The sequence below is a fragment of the Synchiropus splendidus genome, chromosome 17, assembly GCF_027744825.2.
Source record: "Synchiropus splendidus isolate RoL2022-P1 chromosome 17, RoL_Sspl_1.0, whole genome shotgun sequence".
Classification (NCBI taxonomy): domain Eukaryota; kingdom Metazoa; phylum Chordata; class Actinopteri; order Syngnathiformes; family Callionymidae; genus Synchiropus; species Synchiropus splendidus.
This window is the reverse complement of record NC_071350.1, coordinates 4646467-4662304: the sequence shown is the minus strand read 5'-3', so window position 1 is coordinate 4662304 and position 15838 is coordinate 4646467. Positions and strand designations below refer to the sequence as shown.

The window sequence follows — 15838 nt, the reverse complement described above, 5'->3', positions numbered from 1 at the left end:
GACTTTTGTAAAAGCTTTATTCAAAGTAGCAATGATCAGGCAGAACATTAAAAGCCAAATAAGCAACATCAAAACCGGACAATAAACGAGACCGAAAAAGAAAAAGCCATTCTCTCCCAAACTGTCTCTGATCCACTGAGCGGGATGGAGCTGGATTACTATTGACGCCACTCTCGACACACGCTGTACAATCGGACGGGCAAATTAGTGGGAGAAGAACTGTGCAGGACACACAAATGAGGAATGACAGAGGATCCAAACCACAGTGAATGGGACAGTGAAGCTATCAAAAAGTCCACAGTATAAAAACACAAAGTATAAAGCATTTTAAATGTACAGTAAACACACCTACTGATCCTGAATAGAACAAAAGGCCAAGCCCCTTTCTCCTTTGAGCAAGGTGTTTCCCTGCAGGGGTAGATTCTCAATTATCAAAAGTCACAAAGACATTGTTTGTTTTCCACGATGCGGAAGGCACGCAAGAAGCTCATCAGATGTGCAATTTAATCCTCAGTTAGCATAGAAGTCAGGAATTGCCTTATGTAAATATCGAATCGTTTTCTTTTGCTTGGTAATTGTGTTCACGTCCAAGCTGCCAGATCAACACTGGGAAGAGACAATTGAGAGAATTGGACCGGAAATGACTCTTCTTGCATGTGCAGTCTTGTTTGGAATCAACCCCAAAAATGAGTTCAAGAGAGAAAAAGAAAGTCTGTATCATGTTTGTGTTGTGGCGATTCACCACTCATGTGAGAGCATATGAAGATCACCAGTGCGTAGAAACCTTGGAGCATGCTGTTTGTCTTTGAATAGCTTATATGGTACAGGATTCCCTTCCTGAATTTATCCCTAAAAATATCCATTCCAGTGACTGTTTTCCATGTACTTTTCTCATTTCACGGTATAAAAGTTCCACTATTTTGCACTTGTAGGTACGAACGCTCCAAGTGGTAAAATATTTTTTTTTTTGTCAGAGGAGACAAAAACAAGCCGGGAGTGGTCCTAAACGGTTCACAGAATCAGCGCACATTAATAATACTGTTATAACACACTGTCTTTGGGTTCAGCGGCGCATTTCTTTTATATCTAGCACTTACTTAAATTCTCATCCTGATAAAGCATACTATACTATACGAAGCCTGGACATGAAGATCTGAACTACCTCCTGATGTAATTTTTAATAGACTAAATTTTCATTATATACACTACTGAAACATCACTCAACTACACTACATGACACAAAAGTCCCTTGAAGAAGCTCACAAAAGCAGCATGAAAGTTAATACGATAAATACCTGTAAAAAAGGTCGGAAAACAACACCTGGACTTAAAAGTACATTTGAAGTTGCTTATTTGCTTCTATAAACATTTTATTGTAATAATATAAATATATTTTTTTAAATCTTTTTTATTAATCAGCCAAAATTAGATTTTTTTTTAATCATAAGTTTGTATTGCAAGTCATCGTGAAAACTTTTTGTTTCGTTTTTTTTTTTTTTTTTTTTTCGTGAATGTGAGTTTTCTGGTTCCACCGTGCAGTTTTGTGACTTGCTGGGGATGAATATTTTATCGAGGGGCACTCCTCACCCTTGACTGCTGTCTAACCCCAATCTGAACTTTGTTGGGTGTGAGGCATGAAACAGCAATAACTACTGCAGTGCCTGCTTCCTGCCTCAGCCATGGAGGTGCTCCCCTGACGTCGTGGATTTGAACACCCAAAATACAGACACAAGAAGATTTGAAAAAAAAAAATAAAAACCTCACACCATCTTACTGTTGCCTTACAATCCAAAAAGAAATTACATTTTACAGCTTTCTTTTCGTTCATTCTGTTTTTTGTTTCCACACATTCATTAAGATGAAAAAAGAAGTAAGGAGAAGGTTTTGGCTGCATTCACATGGCTTACATCGCTAATGTCACAAAGCAATACTTGAATGAGCGAAACTCATTTTTTTTTATATTTAGTTTTTTAACAGCTGGTCAACGGTCTCCAAAATTTGAACTGAAATATTTGACCATGATTTACTTTTGTCTTTTCTTTTTCTTGTTCAAGGGCAAGACCAGAATATGAATCAAATCCCTCGATATCACAGCATGAGACATGGTTTTCCAGAACACATTTGTTGTTTTATCTGTGGTTGGAAATGAGCCAGTCAATAAAGATTGAGCTTTGGAACGGTTCACAGATTTCCCACCGCTGTGACAATTGCATCCGTGACCTATAAAGTCTGCGGATGTAGGTTTGTTGGCAGAATAAACACATTTTGAAATACATATTACATACATATTTTTTGTATCCCAGTTGTTATTTATTATTATTTCATTATTTTTGTGCTTAAAGTGTACATTCTCTCTCTGTTTCTGAATGGGAGATGTCAGTGTGAAAGGGATCAAGTTAGACAACACCACGTGTGATGCATGAATGTGTCACCGACACGCCTCTGGAACAGTGCATAAATATGCAGCATGAAATGAGCATATATCCTTTACAAAGTGGGTTCTGCAGAATTACAATAGTAAATAAGTATAGAACTGTTTCTAAGTGAAACAAATTCAGAGCGGTGTGGCACTGAATGAGAACCAAAAACAAGTGTTTGTGACATCACTGGAGGTACATCATGTCGCCCCAGAATGAGAATGGAAGTGAAAAAGCTCTTCAGCTTCAGCTTCAGCTTCCGAAAAGGTGATTGACAGGCAGGATGTTCTAATGGTGCCAGTGAGCATGGAAGAGGAATTTAGTGAAGCAAGTTTAAAGAATGAGGGACGAGTGCCAAACCATCTACGTTTGCCTGTTTTGCAGGATTATTTTGCTCTGAATGTTTGCCTCAAACAGGCTTTGAACCCAACTCCAAATGCCTACAGTTTTCAAACGTGAACAAACGGCAAGCGATGATACCAACGTATCAAAACAGCAGTGAGGAGGCGTCAATACTAGCTGATAAAAGACAAAGTCAGTCCCATTTTTCACATTCAAATGTTTGGTCCTTCCACAATGACGTGGGTCAAATAACATTAAGTCGTCTACATAAACCTGCTCTTCTTCCTCAAAAACAGTTGACAAATCCCTCATTGCTCGCTGATATTGCTGCTACTTCAGTGCACAGCGCGCCAGTGTTTGGTCCCTCCAGTGATGTCACAAGATGGCGGCCCACTATTGAGAACTTTGGCAGAATCACAATGTATTTTATGGTAGTATGTGGAAACTGAATTCTATTTTTTAGTGTTCACTGAATTATATATTGGTTGATGTTTTTGACACTGAGCAGTTTTAGCCTTTTTCAATATGAGGTGTGCAGGAGGCATTTATTGCTGACATGTGAACACAAACTACATGACATAAATCCCAAACAGAGCCAGCCGAAAGTCATTTCCTCCACCGAATATAATCTGGTTTGAAGGTCCCTGTGAACGCAGCCAGCGAGTCTCGACTACAGCTGAAATATTATATTAAATGGATTCATGAAATAAAAAGCACAGATCTAAACCACAGAGCAAAGCCGAAGAGAACGGACGGACGGACGGAAAGAGTTACCCTGATTCATGTGCGACTTGTCGATAGGCGTGTTTCGTATCAAAATCAAAGAGATGAATCATAGAGCTGCAATGAGAATATTCCATCATGTTGACCAGTTGTTTAAGCAGTTGGCAGGGAGCACTATGAGGTTGCTTAAAGCCTGAGACACACTGTGCAATTTTAGCAGTTATTTAGATTAACAGTCACTGTGTCCGGTTTACAACATTACAGAGTAAATATAATCTATAATACAAGCTGACTAGCACCGTTATTTGAGCTAATAAGAAAAATCGGAATCGAAATTCGAAAGGATACTTTAGGATCTCTTCATTTATTTTTCATGGACCAGCGAGTTGGTTCGGTTGGTTGTAGCAGTTGGAATACAGTAGTTATTGACGGTTGGTCCAGTGCCAAATGTAACGCCGTGTTTATTGGTCATCTCTTGTCCCTCTTGGCCCAAAATCGCACAGTGTTTCAGGGCTTTAGTTTCAATCTGGCCACGAATGATTTACAGTCAAAATGTTTTTTCGAATCATGCAGATTCATGCTTAGAAGAATGTTCAAATCGCTGAATGGGATTGATGCTGGTTAAAGGATTTTTCATTCGTGAGCGTGAGAGATCGAACCGCTGGAGCAGAGGGACTGAGTGGGAGGTTGATGGGCGTTTTACATTTCCTTTATGAGTCACAGGGAAGAACATCAGCCCAGAGATTCCTCTTCAGAGACGATTCTTTCATGGCAGTTCTCTTCTGGGTAGCTGCGGGGAGACAGAAGACGGAATTAGAGCCCCAAAAAAAGAAAAAAGACAGACAGGAAAGCGAAGTCCGTACTCATGCAACAGTGGATTGTGACTGGTTACCGCCACCATTTTAACTTTCTTTTTTTAATAAACTGATTTTGAATAAAAATAAAAATAATAAGAATCAAAATAGGTCAATGCAAGTCAGATTCCTCTAGATCATGCACAAGCAGGCAGGAAAATGTGAAATTTGCTTGGCCATTATCCAGTCTACACACGTCATGTGAAGGATTTCTTTAAAGACAAAAACATCCAAAAAGAAGATTTAGTGACATTTAGGTCGACGCTATGATTCTCTGCCAGGCGATCCAGATGTGCACAACACCACTCTGATTGGCAGCCAATTGCATCCTAATCTCAGTAAGCCCCCCTCTCTCTCCACGGACTGGCCAAGGTCTGGATTTTGGAGCTCCGAATGGCATTGTAACACCATCAGCTTAAGCCGAATTTATTCAATTTAATCGGTTCATCGAAGTGATTTCGCTGCATTAGTGACAATGACATTTTGAGCCAAAAAACAAAACAAAACCAAAAGAAAAACTACTAGAAAGTGCGTGTGAGGAACATATAGTGGCTCTACAGGCGTAGATAGCAACCAGCATACCTCCAGTTGTAGAATGGACTTCCCTTCATTTTGAGTACTTCAGAACAAAAGAAGAGACAAGTTCATTTGAATATGTGGACATCACACACACGTTGCTATTCCTATCTCAGTGGGGACCTCTCACTGGCATAATGCCGTCCCCAGCCTCTCACGATGAACCTCACCATCCAAAACAAATGGCTAACCGTAACCAGGACTCTGAACCAAACGTTCACCCAATCATAATGACCCAGTTATTTTGAACTTTCATCTCCCTCAAATTTGTGGGGGACCGGCAAAAGGGCCCCACAAGGTGGTGTGTTACCAAGAATTGGCATTCAGTTGGCTTTGTAAGGACAAAGCCAAATGTCCTCGCAAGGATGACATTTACAGTACACTACAATCCCACACTCACACAAAGGTTTGCCATACAGTCTTTATGGGAACTGCTCGTTTCCATAACCCTTTCCCCAGCCTCTCACCATAATCCAAGCCATTCACAACAAATGGCTTAACCTAACCTGGACTATATATATATATATATATATATATATATATATATATATATATATATATTGTTCTGAAGTCTTCATCCTCAAATTGAGTCTAAGGGGTCTACAAAGGTTTTTTTTTTCCCAGTATTGGACCTCACTGAGCTAGGATGCCAAGGGGTGAGATACCATGAATGTCACTGTGAGCACTCTTTGATATCTCTTTGGATAGATGCATATATGTGGACTTTAGTGTGGTTTTTCCACAGAATGTATCATTTGTGTTTTACATTCAAGGACAACAAATATTGTATCAAATATTGATGAATTCCTCTAGTGTAGTAGGATGCCACACAAATGCCTCAAATGCTGTAGGTACTACTGTGTCTTAAAATGTTGAATAGTAATGAATAGTGTGGTGTTTTTCAACTGTTTTTAAATCGTGGCATTGGTTGAAAAAAAAAATCCCAAAACACACCACCAATGGAACCTTGGCCAAAGCCCATTGTACTTTATTACAATTGTTCCTTTTATTTTGCATCATGTTTTTGTATATATGCGGACAATAATTCGTTTGTTGCTATTTTTTTAAAACCAATTGAAACGGCATAATTTCCTCCGGCACACTAGAGTGCACAATGGCGGTTATTATGCCAATACAATGGCCACCATGCGACAATGCCAGCTGCATACAGACACATGGACTCCAGAGAAGTTTGTGGGGATATTTTTAAACAGTAGCTTCTCGCTCCAAGGATCTCATTTAGCACAGCAGCACATCATGTCCTTGAAGAGATCCCCTCCATGTCTGAGTCTCTTTGATGTCTCTCCCCGCTCTGCACCCCCTCACACCCACTGCTTATGCTCAGATTGTGTTTTATGCATCTGCTATAAATGACCTACATTCTACATTAGACATCGAACAGTGGCACATTTTCAGTGAGTGTGGATGTGGGGAGGAGGGAGGGTGGGGTGTTTGCTCGCCCTAATTATGCAATGAGATTACAAACAGTTGACTAGAAGTGTCGTCCAGTCTTTGCCTTTAGTGTGTCACTCGGCTAAACATAGGTAACGTAATGGAGCAGCCATGATGGTGTATAGAAAGACCAGCATTTTCCTAAACTCACGACCAAAGTGCTCAACAGAGAATTTTGTGAATGAGCACAAGCTCTCGCTTTATGAGCAAACACTTTCTGTTCCAAGTCAGAACGTCGAAGTTGTAACAAAAACCACCCTGGTTTTTGAGAAATATTTGCTTGTAAATTGAGGAGTGACTCAACTGACAGAGCATGAATCTAATGCACTGGAGGATTATAATTCATCAAACAGGATTAAACACTTTAATATTTTATACCGGAATGATCAGGGAGGAAGTGCTTCAGTGATGAGCGCTGCATAAAGTGCCCAGAACAGCATTTTTGGGGCTTCTATCCTGAAGCTTTTCAAGCTTCAATGTTCCATCCATCGCCTGATTCAGATTTATCATGGGTGTTTTGGTGATCACATCACATTGTACAATGTGGTACAACTGAAAACTGTTCTTTTCAAAAGATAGTCCACAAGTCAGTAGTAAGATATTTGCCCTTACAGGGAAACAGGAAAACATGTCTAGCAACTTCAACTTAGCATTGTTATGATGTAGAGGTGTTATTTAAAATGAGCACAATATTATGGACTCATTGTAGATGCTTCTTCTTTGGCGACATTTGTCGTCCCTTCAGCGTTGTGTACACCTTTGCCTATTTAGCTAAAACCTGAAATACAATAATAATCTGTCTAAAGTAGGGCTGGGCGATAACTTATCGTACACAATATACCGCCAAACACAATCTCCACCATGACAATTCTGCATCTCACGATAAATTCAGTAAACACGCAGCTCACTCGCTGCATTGGACATTGCACACGTGAACATGACGAGACTGTGCTACTGCTACGACCCGGCATCAGTTAGGGACCATCAACAAATTCTAAACCGGTCAACTGTTAAGAGACATGAGAAACAGCAGTCAGGCCGCTCAAATTAACCCCAAAATAAAGCTGGCAGAGGCCTCTACCAGAGACGTGAAACATTGAATTTATCATCTCTACACTTAGTTACCATTATATTTAAACATAAAGAAATAATGATTTTGGAGACAAAGTCCACTGACAGGTTTCATCCTCAACTGTAGTGTGTCCAGCACATGGAATAGAACGAAAATGGATTTATCGTGATAATTATTGTTATCGACAAAATTACAACATTTAGTGTGTTAACTTTTTTTGTCCATATGGCCCATCCCTGGTCTAAAGCAAACAGGCACACAAGAGCATTTCAGATGTTGGGCAACCCTTTCTCACGAACACACAAAGCTTCTGAGTGCAACACCACTTCTCTCATTACATATCTATTGACCTCCTTCAGACAGACACTGCAGGACGGAGTAAGTGCTGGCTGAGTCCACCCTTCCTCAAACTGCTCCCCGCGTGAATTATTTACTCATACGTACCTCCAAAGTGGATGCTCTGGACCCTGTTGTCTCACTTGGTCCTATGCTCCTCGGAATACTGGATACAAAATACCCTGCTCCCTTGGGGATGATGGGCTGCCTCACCACCACTTTGCCTTTTCTCGTCTCTGCCAGGAAGAGACTGTACCAGTAGGCGTCGCTGGAGATCAGTGTGGAATCTGCAATGGTGGAGCTCCTCTGGCTGATCATGCTGTTCCTGCTGATCACGCTGTTTCTGTTGGGTGGGGGCATCTTCAGGGCCTTTGGCTTGGGTTTTTGACACTTCAGCACAATGATGACCAAGATTGTGATCAGCAGGAGAAAGGAAACCGCCCCTAAACCGATGACTAGGTACAGGTTAAGGTCCGTGAACATGTCGTACGCTAGCGGCAGTTCTGTCGTTTCAGAGAAGGACATGGAGTTTTCCACTGTTGAGATCTTGATGGTGACGGTGGCAGAGAGAGCTGGGTCGCCGTTGTCTTTAGCAACAATCACAAGCCGCTGATGGCGCGGATCTCTGTAGCTGAACATTCGCGTCGTCCTGATTTCCCCGTTGTACTGGTCCAGACTGAAGAGGCTTGAATCGGTGATTTGCAGGAGCTGGTAGGTGACCCTCGCGTTCTGCTCTGAATCGGCATCAATGGCGATGACCTTGGTCACTAAATGTCCTTTATCTGTGGATCTGGGTATCACTTGCTCAACCACAGAGCCTTGCGCGCGCCACGGCGACACAATCAGAGGCGTGTTGTCATTTTGATCCACTATGATGATCTGAACGGTCACATTGCTGCTGAGCGTTGGAACGCCGGAGTCTCTGGCCTCGATGTGGAAAAGGAAATCCCTCTCTCTTTCATAGTCGAAGGTCTTCAAAGCGTAGAGATCACCGTTCTCAGGGTTTATGGAGAACAGCATTGACATGGATGTGTTCACAATCTCCTTCTCCATGATGAAGTAAACCAAGTACTGGTTCTCATTGAGATCTGGGTCAAATGCACTGAGGGATGTCAGAAGAGCGCCTGGCACATTGTTCTCCTCCACGTGGATGGTGTAGAAGGACTTGGAGAAAGCCGGTGCGTTGTCATTGATATCCAGAATATCTAAAGTGATGGTTTCGTTTTCATACAGAGGAGGTGCGCCTTTGTCCCTCACCAAGAGCGTGATGTCATATTTGCTGATCGCTTCTCTGTCAAGTGGCTCTGAAACCAGCAACTCAAAGTAGCCCTCTGAGGACTGGTTGAGGTGGAAGGGCAAGACTTCTTGCTGGTTCAAGGTGAGCATCACCTCCCCATTCAGGCCGGAGTCCCTGTCGCTGACGCTGACCACCGCGATCAGCGTCCCCACCGCCACATCCTCCGAGAGGGCGCCTTTGAGAGACTTGATGGTGACCTCCGGGTAGTTGTCGTTGAGATCCGTGACCGAGACCAGCACTTTACACAGTCCGGACAGTGGACTGGCTCCTCTGTCCTGAGCTTGAATGTGCATCTCGAAACTCCGACTCTCCTCAAAGTCAATAACCCCCTTGACCTTAATCTCACCGGAGTTGGGGTCCAGAGAGAAGAGCTCTTGGGTCTTTTCAGATGTGTACAAAGTATAGGAATAGACCAGCTGCGAATTGGCGCCTTCATCCAAATCTGTCGCGTTTAAGGTCATGACAACGGTCCCTGCCGCTGAGTTCTCAGGTACATTCACTTCAAACACTGGCTGACTGAACTGGGGGGCGTTGTCATTGATGTCCAGGACGTTTATGATGATGCTGGCGGTGCCTGACCGAGGGGGCACTCCTCCGTCCTCAGCGGTCAAGATCAGATGATGGACCGATTGCTCCTCGCGGTCCAGCTTGCCTTTAAGCACCAGATCCACATATTTGGAGCCGTCACTGCCTGTTTGAATGTCGATGCTAAAATATTTGCTTTCGCTCAGAGAGTAGGTCTTGATGGAGTTGGCCCCCACATCTGCATCCACGGCGTTCGTCAATGAGAACCTTTCACCGGGAGGGGTCGCCTCGGATATGTCCAAGTGCATTGTCTTTCTCCGGAACACCGGCGCGTTGTCATTGATGTCCATGATCTCCAGCTCGATGTTAAATATGCGGATGGGGTTCTCGAGTATGACTTCCATCTTCAGGAAGCACGAGGTGGTTTTAGTCATGCAGATGCTTTCCCGGTCTATCTTCTCCCGGATGATCAGCTCCCCCGTTTCTTTGTTGATGTCGAGGTAATTCTTGCTGTGAATGGCATCCAGCTTCGCGCGCCTCTCCACCATGCTGCGAACGTCCAGACGCAGATCCGTGGCGAGGTTCGCAACAAAAGAGCCTTCTTCCATTTCCTCCGGGATGGAGTACCGTGTGACAGCGAAGGCAGATCCCCATAGTGAAAGGAATGTCACGGCAGCGAGGAAACGTGTCCGGGAAGGTGCAACGACACGCGCCATGGCTGTTTCTTATTTTAAAGACAATAAAAAAAGGAGGTAAAATGCAGATCCGAGGTTGTGTTCAGGTGGTCCTGGCGTTGCAGAATGTCAGTGACATTCTTGCCTGCACTCCGTGCAGCTGCAGAGGAGTACGCACTACACAGATCCGCTGGAGGAGCCCGGTGTGCGCTGACGGACTGCAGGGGCGTAACCAGCTTCTGTGTGGGCTGGTGCAGCGGCCTCCTCAGATCATCCCATGATGCTGGGCTGGAAATAATGGGAGGCTACAACCACAACGGAAAATGACTGTAGACGAGCAGTTCTTAGTCCTAAAAATGGGACTGCAAAGAATCCACAAAGCCACTAAATAAATAGAAATAAAAAAAGAATTATAAGAAGAATGGGACAATAACGGAGACTAAGACTTCGTCACTCCTTCCTGCCCACTTCTCACTGTTTATATGACAGTAAAATGTTATTGGGCTGTTTTTTTTAGTCATTTGGTTGATGATATTGTTTTGTATTTATTAGTCTTGTTATTTATTTTCCTCATATTTATTTATCTTATGTTGTTTTATAATTTGGGACTTTGTTTTTCATTGTCAAATATTTATTATTTGTTTTGTTTGTTTAAATATGTGGCACAGCTCTATGCATTTCTATGCATCTTCGATGCTTGCTGAGTGCCTTTCACGTCTTTATTGTCTGTAACTGTTGCTGATGTGCCACATCAAAATTTCACCACTGTGGGACAAGTACATCTAATAATAATTAGATCAGAATAGATGGCCTGTATAATAATAATAATAATAATAATAATAATAATAATAATAATAATAATAATAATAATAATAACAATAATAATAATAGGAAGAAGAAGAAGAAGGGATTGTTGCCCAATCCTACAAACCATTGCTCAGAATCTGACTGGTCCTTCAAGACCATTTTAACATGAGGGCACATCAAACATGATGTCAAATCTGTGCTGATGTTTGCACTGAAATATTCAACATCATAAGCGACATGAACAGTGTCCTCATGTCCCTGGTTCGGGGGTTAGTTTTGAAACATTGCAATGACGATTTACCTGCTTTTTTAATTTTTAATTAATTTTTTATTTTTACATGAGCCTATTGTGAATTATTTTACCGGTAACTCAACAACTTACTGTCTCTGCTGTTTAATATTTTGCGACCTATGCAAGCTCCACTTTATATGTAATGTTAGGTATGTTGTATGTAACCATTTTACTAGCGACTAGGTCAGAAAGATGTATCGATATTGAGGGACATTCATCATATAAATAACACTTAACCAACGATCTTTGTTTCCCTGCTAGCCCCGTACGTACAGTAAAGCAGTGGCAACCATCAACACTTGCCCTTCAACCCTTCAATGTACAATTCCGAGCAACCGACCAACATGTTTTCCTGCTTGCTGTTGACTAGTAGCTAAAGCTGGCTACAGGCCGACCTCTGACTTTCTACATCCTTTTGTATTGTGATATTTTTATTTATTATCCATATCCATATGTCTGACATCTACATGATGGCTAACATATGTACTGAAAGAGTGAGAGAAGATCTTGACCCATAAACACAGCACTCCTCAAATTGGCCTGCCGTGCTTTTGGTTACTCCCCAAAGTTCATAGTCGAAAATGAGAGGAATATAAACTCAACTTTTCAACCTTCTCTCAGTCATGTTCAAGATCCCAAGGTACTAACACATCCACCCAGGGACGGATCTCACGGCCAATCTGGACAAACCGAGTATGACTGAAAATCATTTTTGATTTAAAGTGGCAGAGTTTCATCCAAGCCTGTTTCACATTTGGAAGCAGTGAGAGATGAAGATCTTGGTCAGAGGAAGCCAGCAGCACCACATCATCTGCAAATATCAGTAATGAGATAAAAATAATAATACATAATATGACATTAAAAAAAATAACAAGCATTCTTGAAAAGTACAGTCAGGTACAGTATGTAATAACATGTATTTCAAATATGAATCTGAACTCTCATCTCGCAGATCATTTTAGGAAAGACAAAATTGAATGTCAAATGAAATGTGATTTATTAGGTTTGACTGGTGTAGACGTCTGTACAAAGACAGACCATGCCAAGCCTCAGATTGGGAGGCCTCGACATTCAGAGCCACTCATTGTCTCACGCTTTTGCTTTTTCATTTGCCTTTTCCCTGGTGTAACGCGATTATTTTCCGAATGGAGGGTGGCAGTCGAGGGTTGCCATGCGTGCTCCTCTCTTGTAGCGCCATCTGTTGTGGAATAAACAAAGTCACTCGCCCTGTTGTTAATATGCTGGTCATGTTGAGTTTAATAACTGTCACACACTCACGCGTTTTTCATTCAATTTTGCCAAGCATTTTTTTTTCCCCCCAAATCGTTTTTACGCGTCACTTATTCTGCTACTTCTTTAATCGTTTGTGTCTTAGTACCCACATTGGTTAATGATATTGAGGCAGACTGATGTCACGCGTTATATCTTCAGATCATCATTATATCACAGGCGTGTTTAAGTCATGAACGGTATTCCATCCAAAATGCAAGAAACATTTGCCTATAATTCATGATGGGTTATATATATATATATATATATATATATATATATATATATATATATATATATATATATATATATATATATATATATATATATATATATATATATATATATATATATACAGCCATTTTCTCTATCTATCTATCTATCTATCTATCTATCTATCTATCTATCTATCTATCTATCTATCTATCTATAAATATCTATAAAAAAAAATTATATATATATATATATATATATATATATATATATATATATATATATATATATATATATATATATATATATATATATATATATATATATATATATATATATATATATATATGTGGCTGATATTTGGGAAAATGTGTTTTAAGTATCATTTTTGTGCAATAAATAAACAACTTGGTCCAAACAGCGCCTCTGCGCCCGACTTCCCATCCGTGATAAAATGGTGCCCTCTAGAGGGTGAATAGGAATATTGAATTTGTGACAACATTCCCGGACAGACGCTGAACATATGCGTCCTTGTGGAGAGCACATGCTATTTAAATCACTCCTATTTTATTGCCTTTTTCTGAATTGGCTGCGATGGAGTTTAATCTTGGTATTTATAAGGGCTATTATGGGGAGGATCGGGCAGCTGCCCTGTCATCGCTCCTCTCGTGCCAGTGCTCCCTACAATTTGTCTGACAGATTCCTATCTCAACAGCAAGGCGCTGGGAATTGAAAAAGATTAACCCATCGGTCTGGAGGAAGCCCGAGGAGACTGGGCTGAGCTCTGGGGTTTATACCCAACGGAGAGGGGTAAAATTCTTGACATTTCTGAGCAAATGCCAACCGGAAAGGTTAACTAACCCACAAGTCTCAATAGGGGACGAAACCATGGGGAAGGACCATGTGGAAGTAGGCCTGACTTATAGAATCCAGATGTGATGGAACATATTCACTTCAGAAAGCGTCTTCTCAGATCATAGTTTAAAATATTTGAGGACCTCTGTACACACATCACATTAAAGATCCATTTCAGTCCTACATGGCAACTCTCGGTTTAAACATGAGATTTCTCTGAATCATTTCTTCAAAGCTAAACATGTTAAAGCAGTGAGTGTCGTCTAGTGGCCTCTGTAAATAAGGACGAGGCTTATGAATCCTTCTAGAGTAAACGCTGCATGCTGTGTGTAGAAAGAGAAAGTAGATATCAGTGTGTATAGTTAACATGTATTGTCTCAGTTTTACCTTTTTGTGCATCATTTGCTTGGATATATTAATTGGAAAGTATTAATTATTTAAAAATTGCACGACTTTTTTTTTTTTTTTTTTTTACTTTTTAACTGTACATAGTTTATACTATTTTTTTTGCACTTTCTTGAAATAGTGTCCTCATTTTCAGTAGTTGACATTTCATATACATTTCTTCTTTTTCCATATTGTCCATCGTCTTCCTTTCATATTTTGTGTCATATTTAATTTGATAATTTTGCCTTCTAACATTGAAATAAGCGTGTATAGTTAACCTTCATATGTTTTCACCCCCAGTACAAGTGATGGTTGACTGTTCCAGAATTGAAGGAATGAGGTTTCATGACACCATGTCTAGTTTTCGGTGGCCACCATATGGCACTGTCTGCTGTGAAATATTTGAGAGAGTGCCATCTATTGGCCACTGAAAATTAAGACACAGTTTGATCATATCTACAATACTATGCCATGATATCTCATCTATCCATCACTACTCTCCAATGCCCCACTGTCGGTGCAGTTAGAGGCTTATAACCATGGCTACATGTTGTCGTTACAAATGTATTACAGTTGAAGGCTAGCCATCCTTTCAGTTAGCTGTCCATATTTGAAGCCATGACTAGAAGTGGGACATCACATTCGCGCTAGTCTACTACAAATGGTACCAAATTCAAAGGTGTAGCTTTATTTCATTTATGAGAGTGTCGATTCATGCCCCTTGTTTGTTGCTTTGAGCAGTGATTCTTTACCATGGGGCGAGCTCCCCCTGGAGACGCTCTGTTTTAATACACTTGCCACATATGGTGGCAGTAGTGAGTCATTGAATTCACTTGACAGCGGCGAATTTGTTACCAATTGTGCTTTTAAACAACCACACAGCTGATCTTGTTACTAGTAATTTTTCAGTCTTCAGTTGAGCTGCCTTTTATGTCTTAACTCTATATATTTATTATTTTCAATGTTTGTATTTCTTGTTTTTACACTCTGTACAGCACTTGGTGACGATCTTGTGTTGTTGTTTTTCAAGTGCTTCATAAATAAATAGTATGTTAGGCTAACTATTGAGAGGTTTGTGAAAAGAAAAAACATGTTGGCGCCCCAACAGTAAAAACTAAAATTAATTAGAACATTTTATGGCAATACATTCATTTACATTTGACTTAAGTTCTTTAGAGTTTATTTATGAAATAAATATATTTTATGATATTTAGACGTTGTGTTATTATCATTTATTATTAATTTTATTCAGAATTTCATTCATGACATGTAGTTTTTCCAATTCCAATTCCAAAGTTTGCAATAAGGGTATTTTTTTTTCTTTAGTAAATTTGATAAACATGACTTGAACCTGCTTCTGCTGCTGGTTGGACTTTTTGATGGCAAATCGCATGGTTTCATGTAATTTCACAAGGTTTTGGTTTGTTTACATGGATGGAAATCATTCATTATGATATTCAGAATAAGTCCTATTCCTTGAATGGGCCCCGGAACCGTTTGTTCTGGAAAAGGTTGGGCCCCGAGATGAAAAAGGTTAAGAACCCCTGGATTAGATCTAGCATGTGGACAAAAAAATCCTCTCACAGTGTGGCAGCCACAGTCCGACTATGCTCATTTAAGTCAAATGAGAATTGTCAAAGGGGCACTTCTAAAATTAATAACTGAATTAATAAATCCAATGATTTCACAATAACTGTATTTTAAAAAAAGTTAAATCAGAGCTGATGCAGAAAAAAGGTTTCACGTT

At 40.5% G+C, this 15838-nt stretch overlaps 1 protein-coding gene across 2 annotated transcripts; it reads right to left on the bottom strand.

The window, feature by feature from the left end:
• On the bottom strand, window positions 1-10473 carry LOC128747955 (protocadherin-10-like). Of its 2 annotated transcripts, XM_053846233.1 has the most exons (3): window positions 7881-10473; window positions 4919-4955; window positions 1-4272 (listed from the first exon to the last, which is right to left on the bottom strand). In XM_053846233.1, the coding sequence occupies exons 1-2, from the start codon at window positions 10308-10310 to the stop codon at window positions 4944-4946; spliced, it is 2442 nt and encodes an 813-aa protein (XP_053702208.1). In that variant the 5' UTR covers window positions 10311-10473; the 3' UTR covers window positions 1-4272; window positions 4919-4943. The 2 variants fall into 2 exon arrangements, with proteins under 2 accessions (XP_053702208.1, XP_053702207.1); XM_053846232.1 differs by lacking the exon at window positions 4919-4955.
• Between the last annotated feature and the right edge of the window lie 5365 nt (window positions 10474-15838).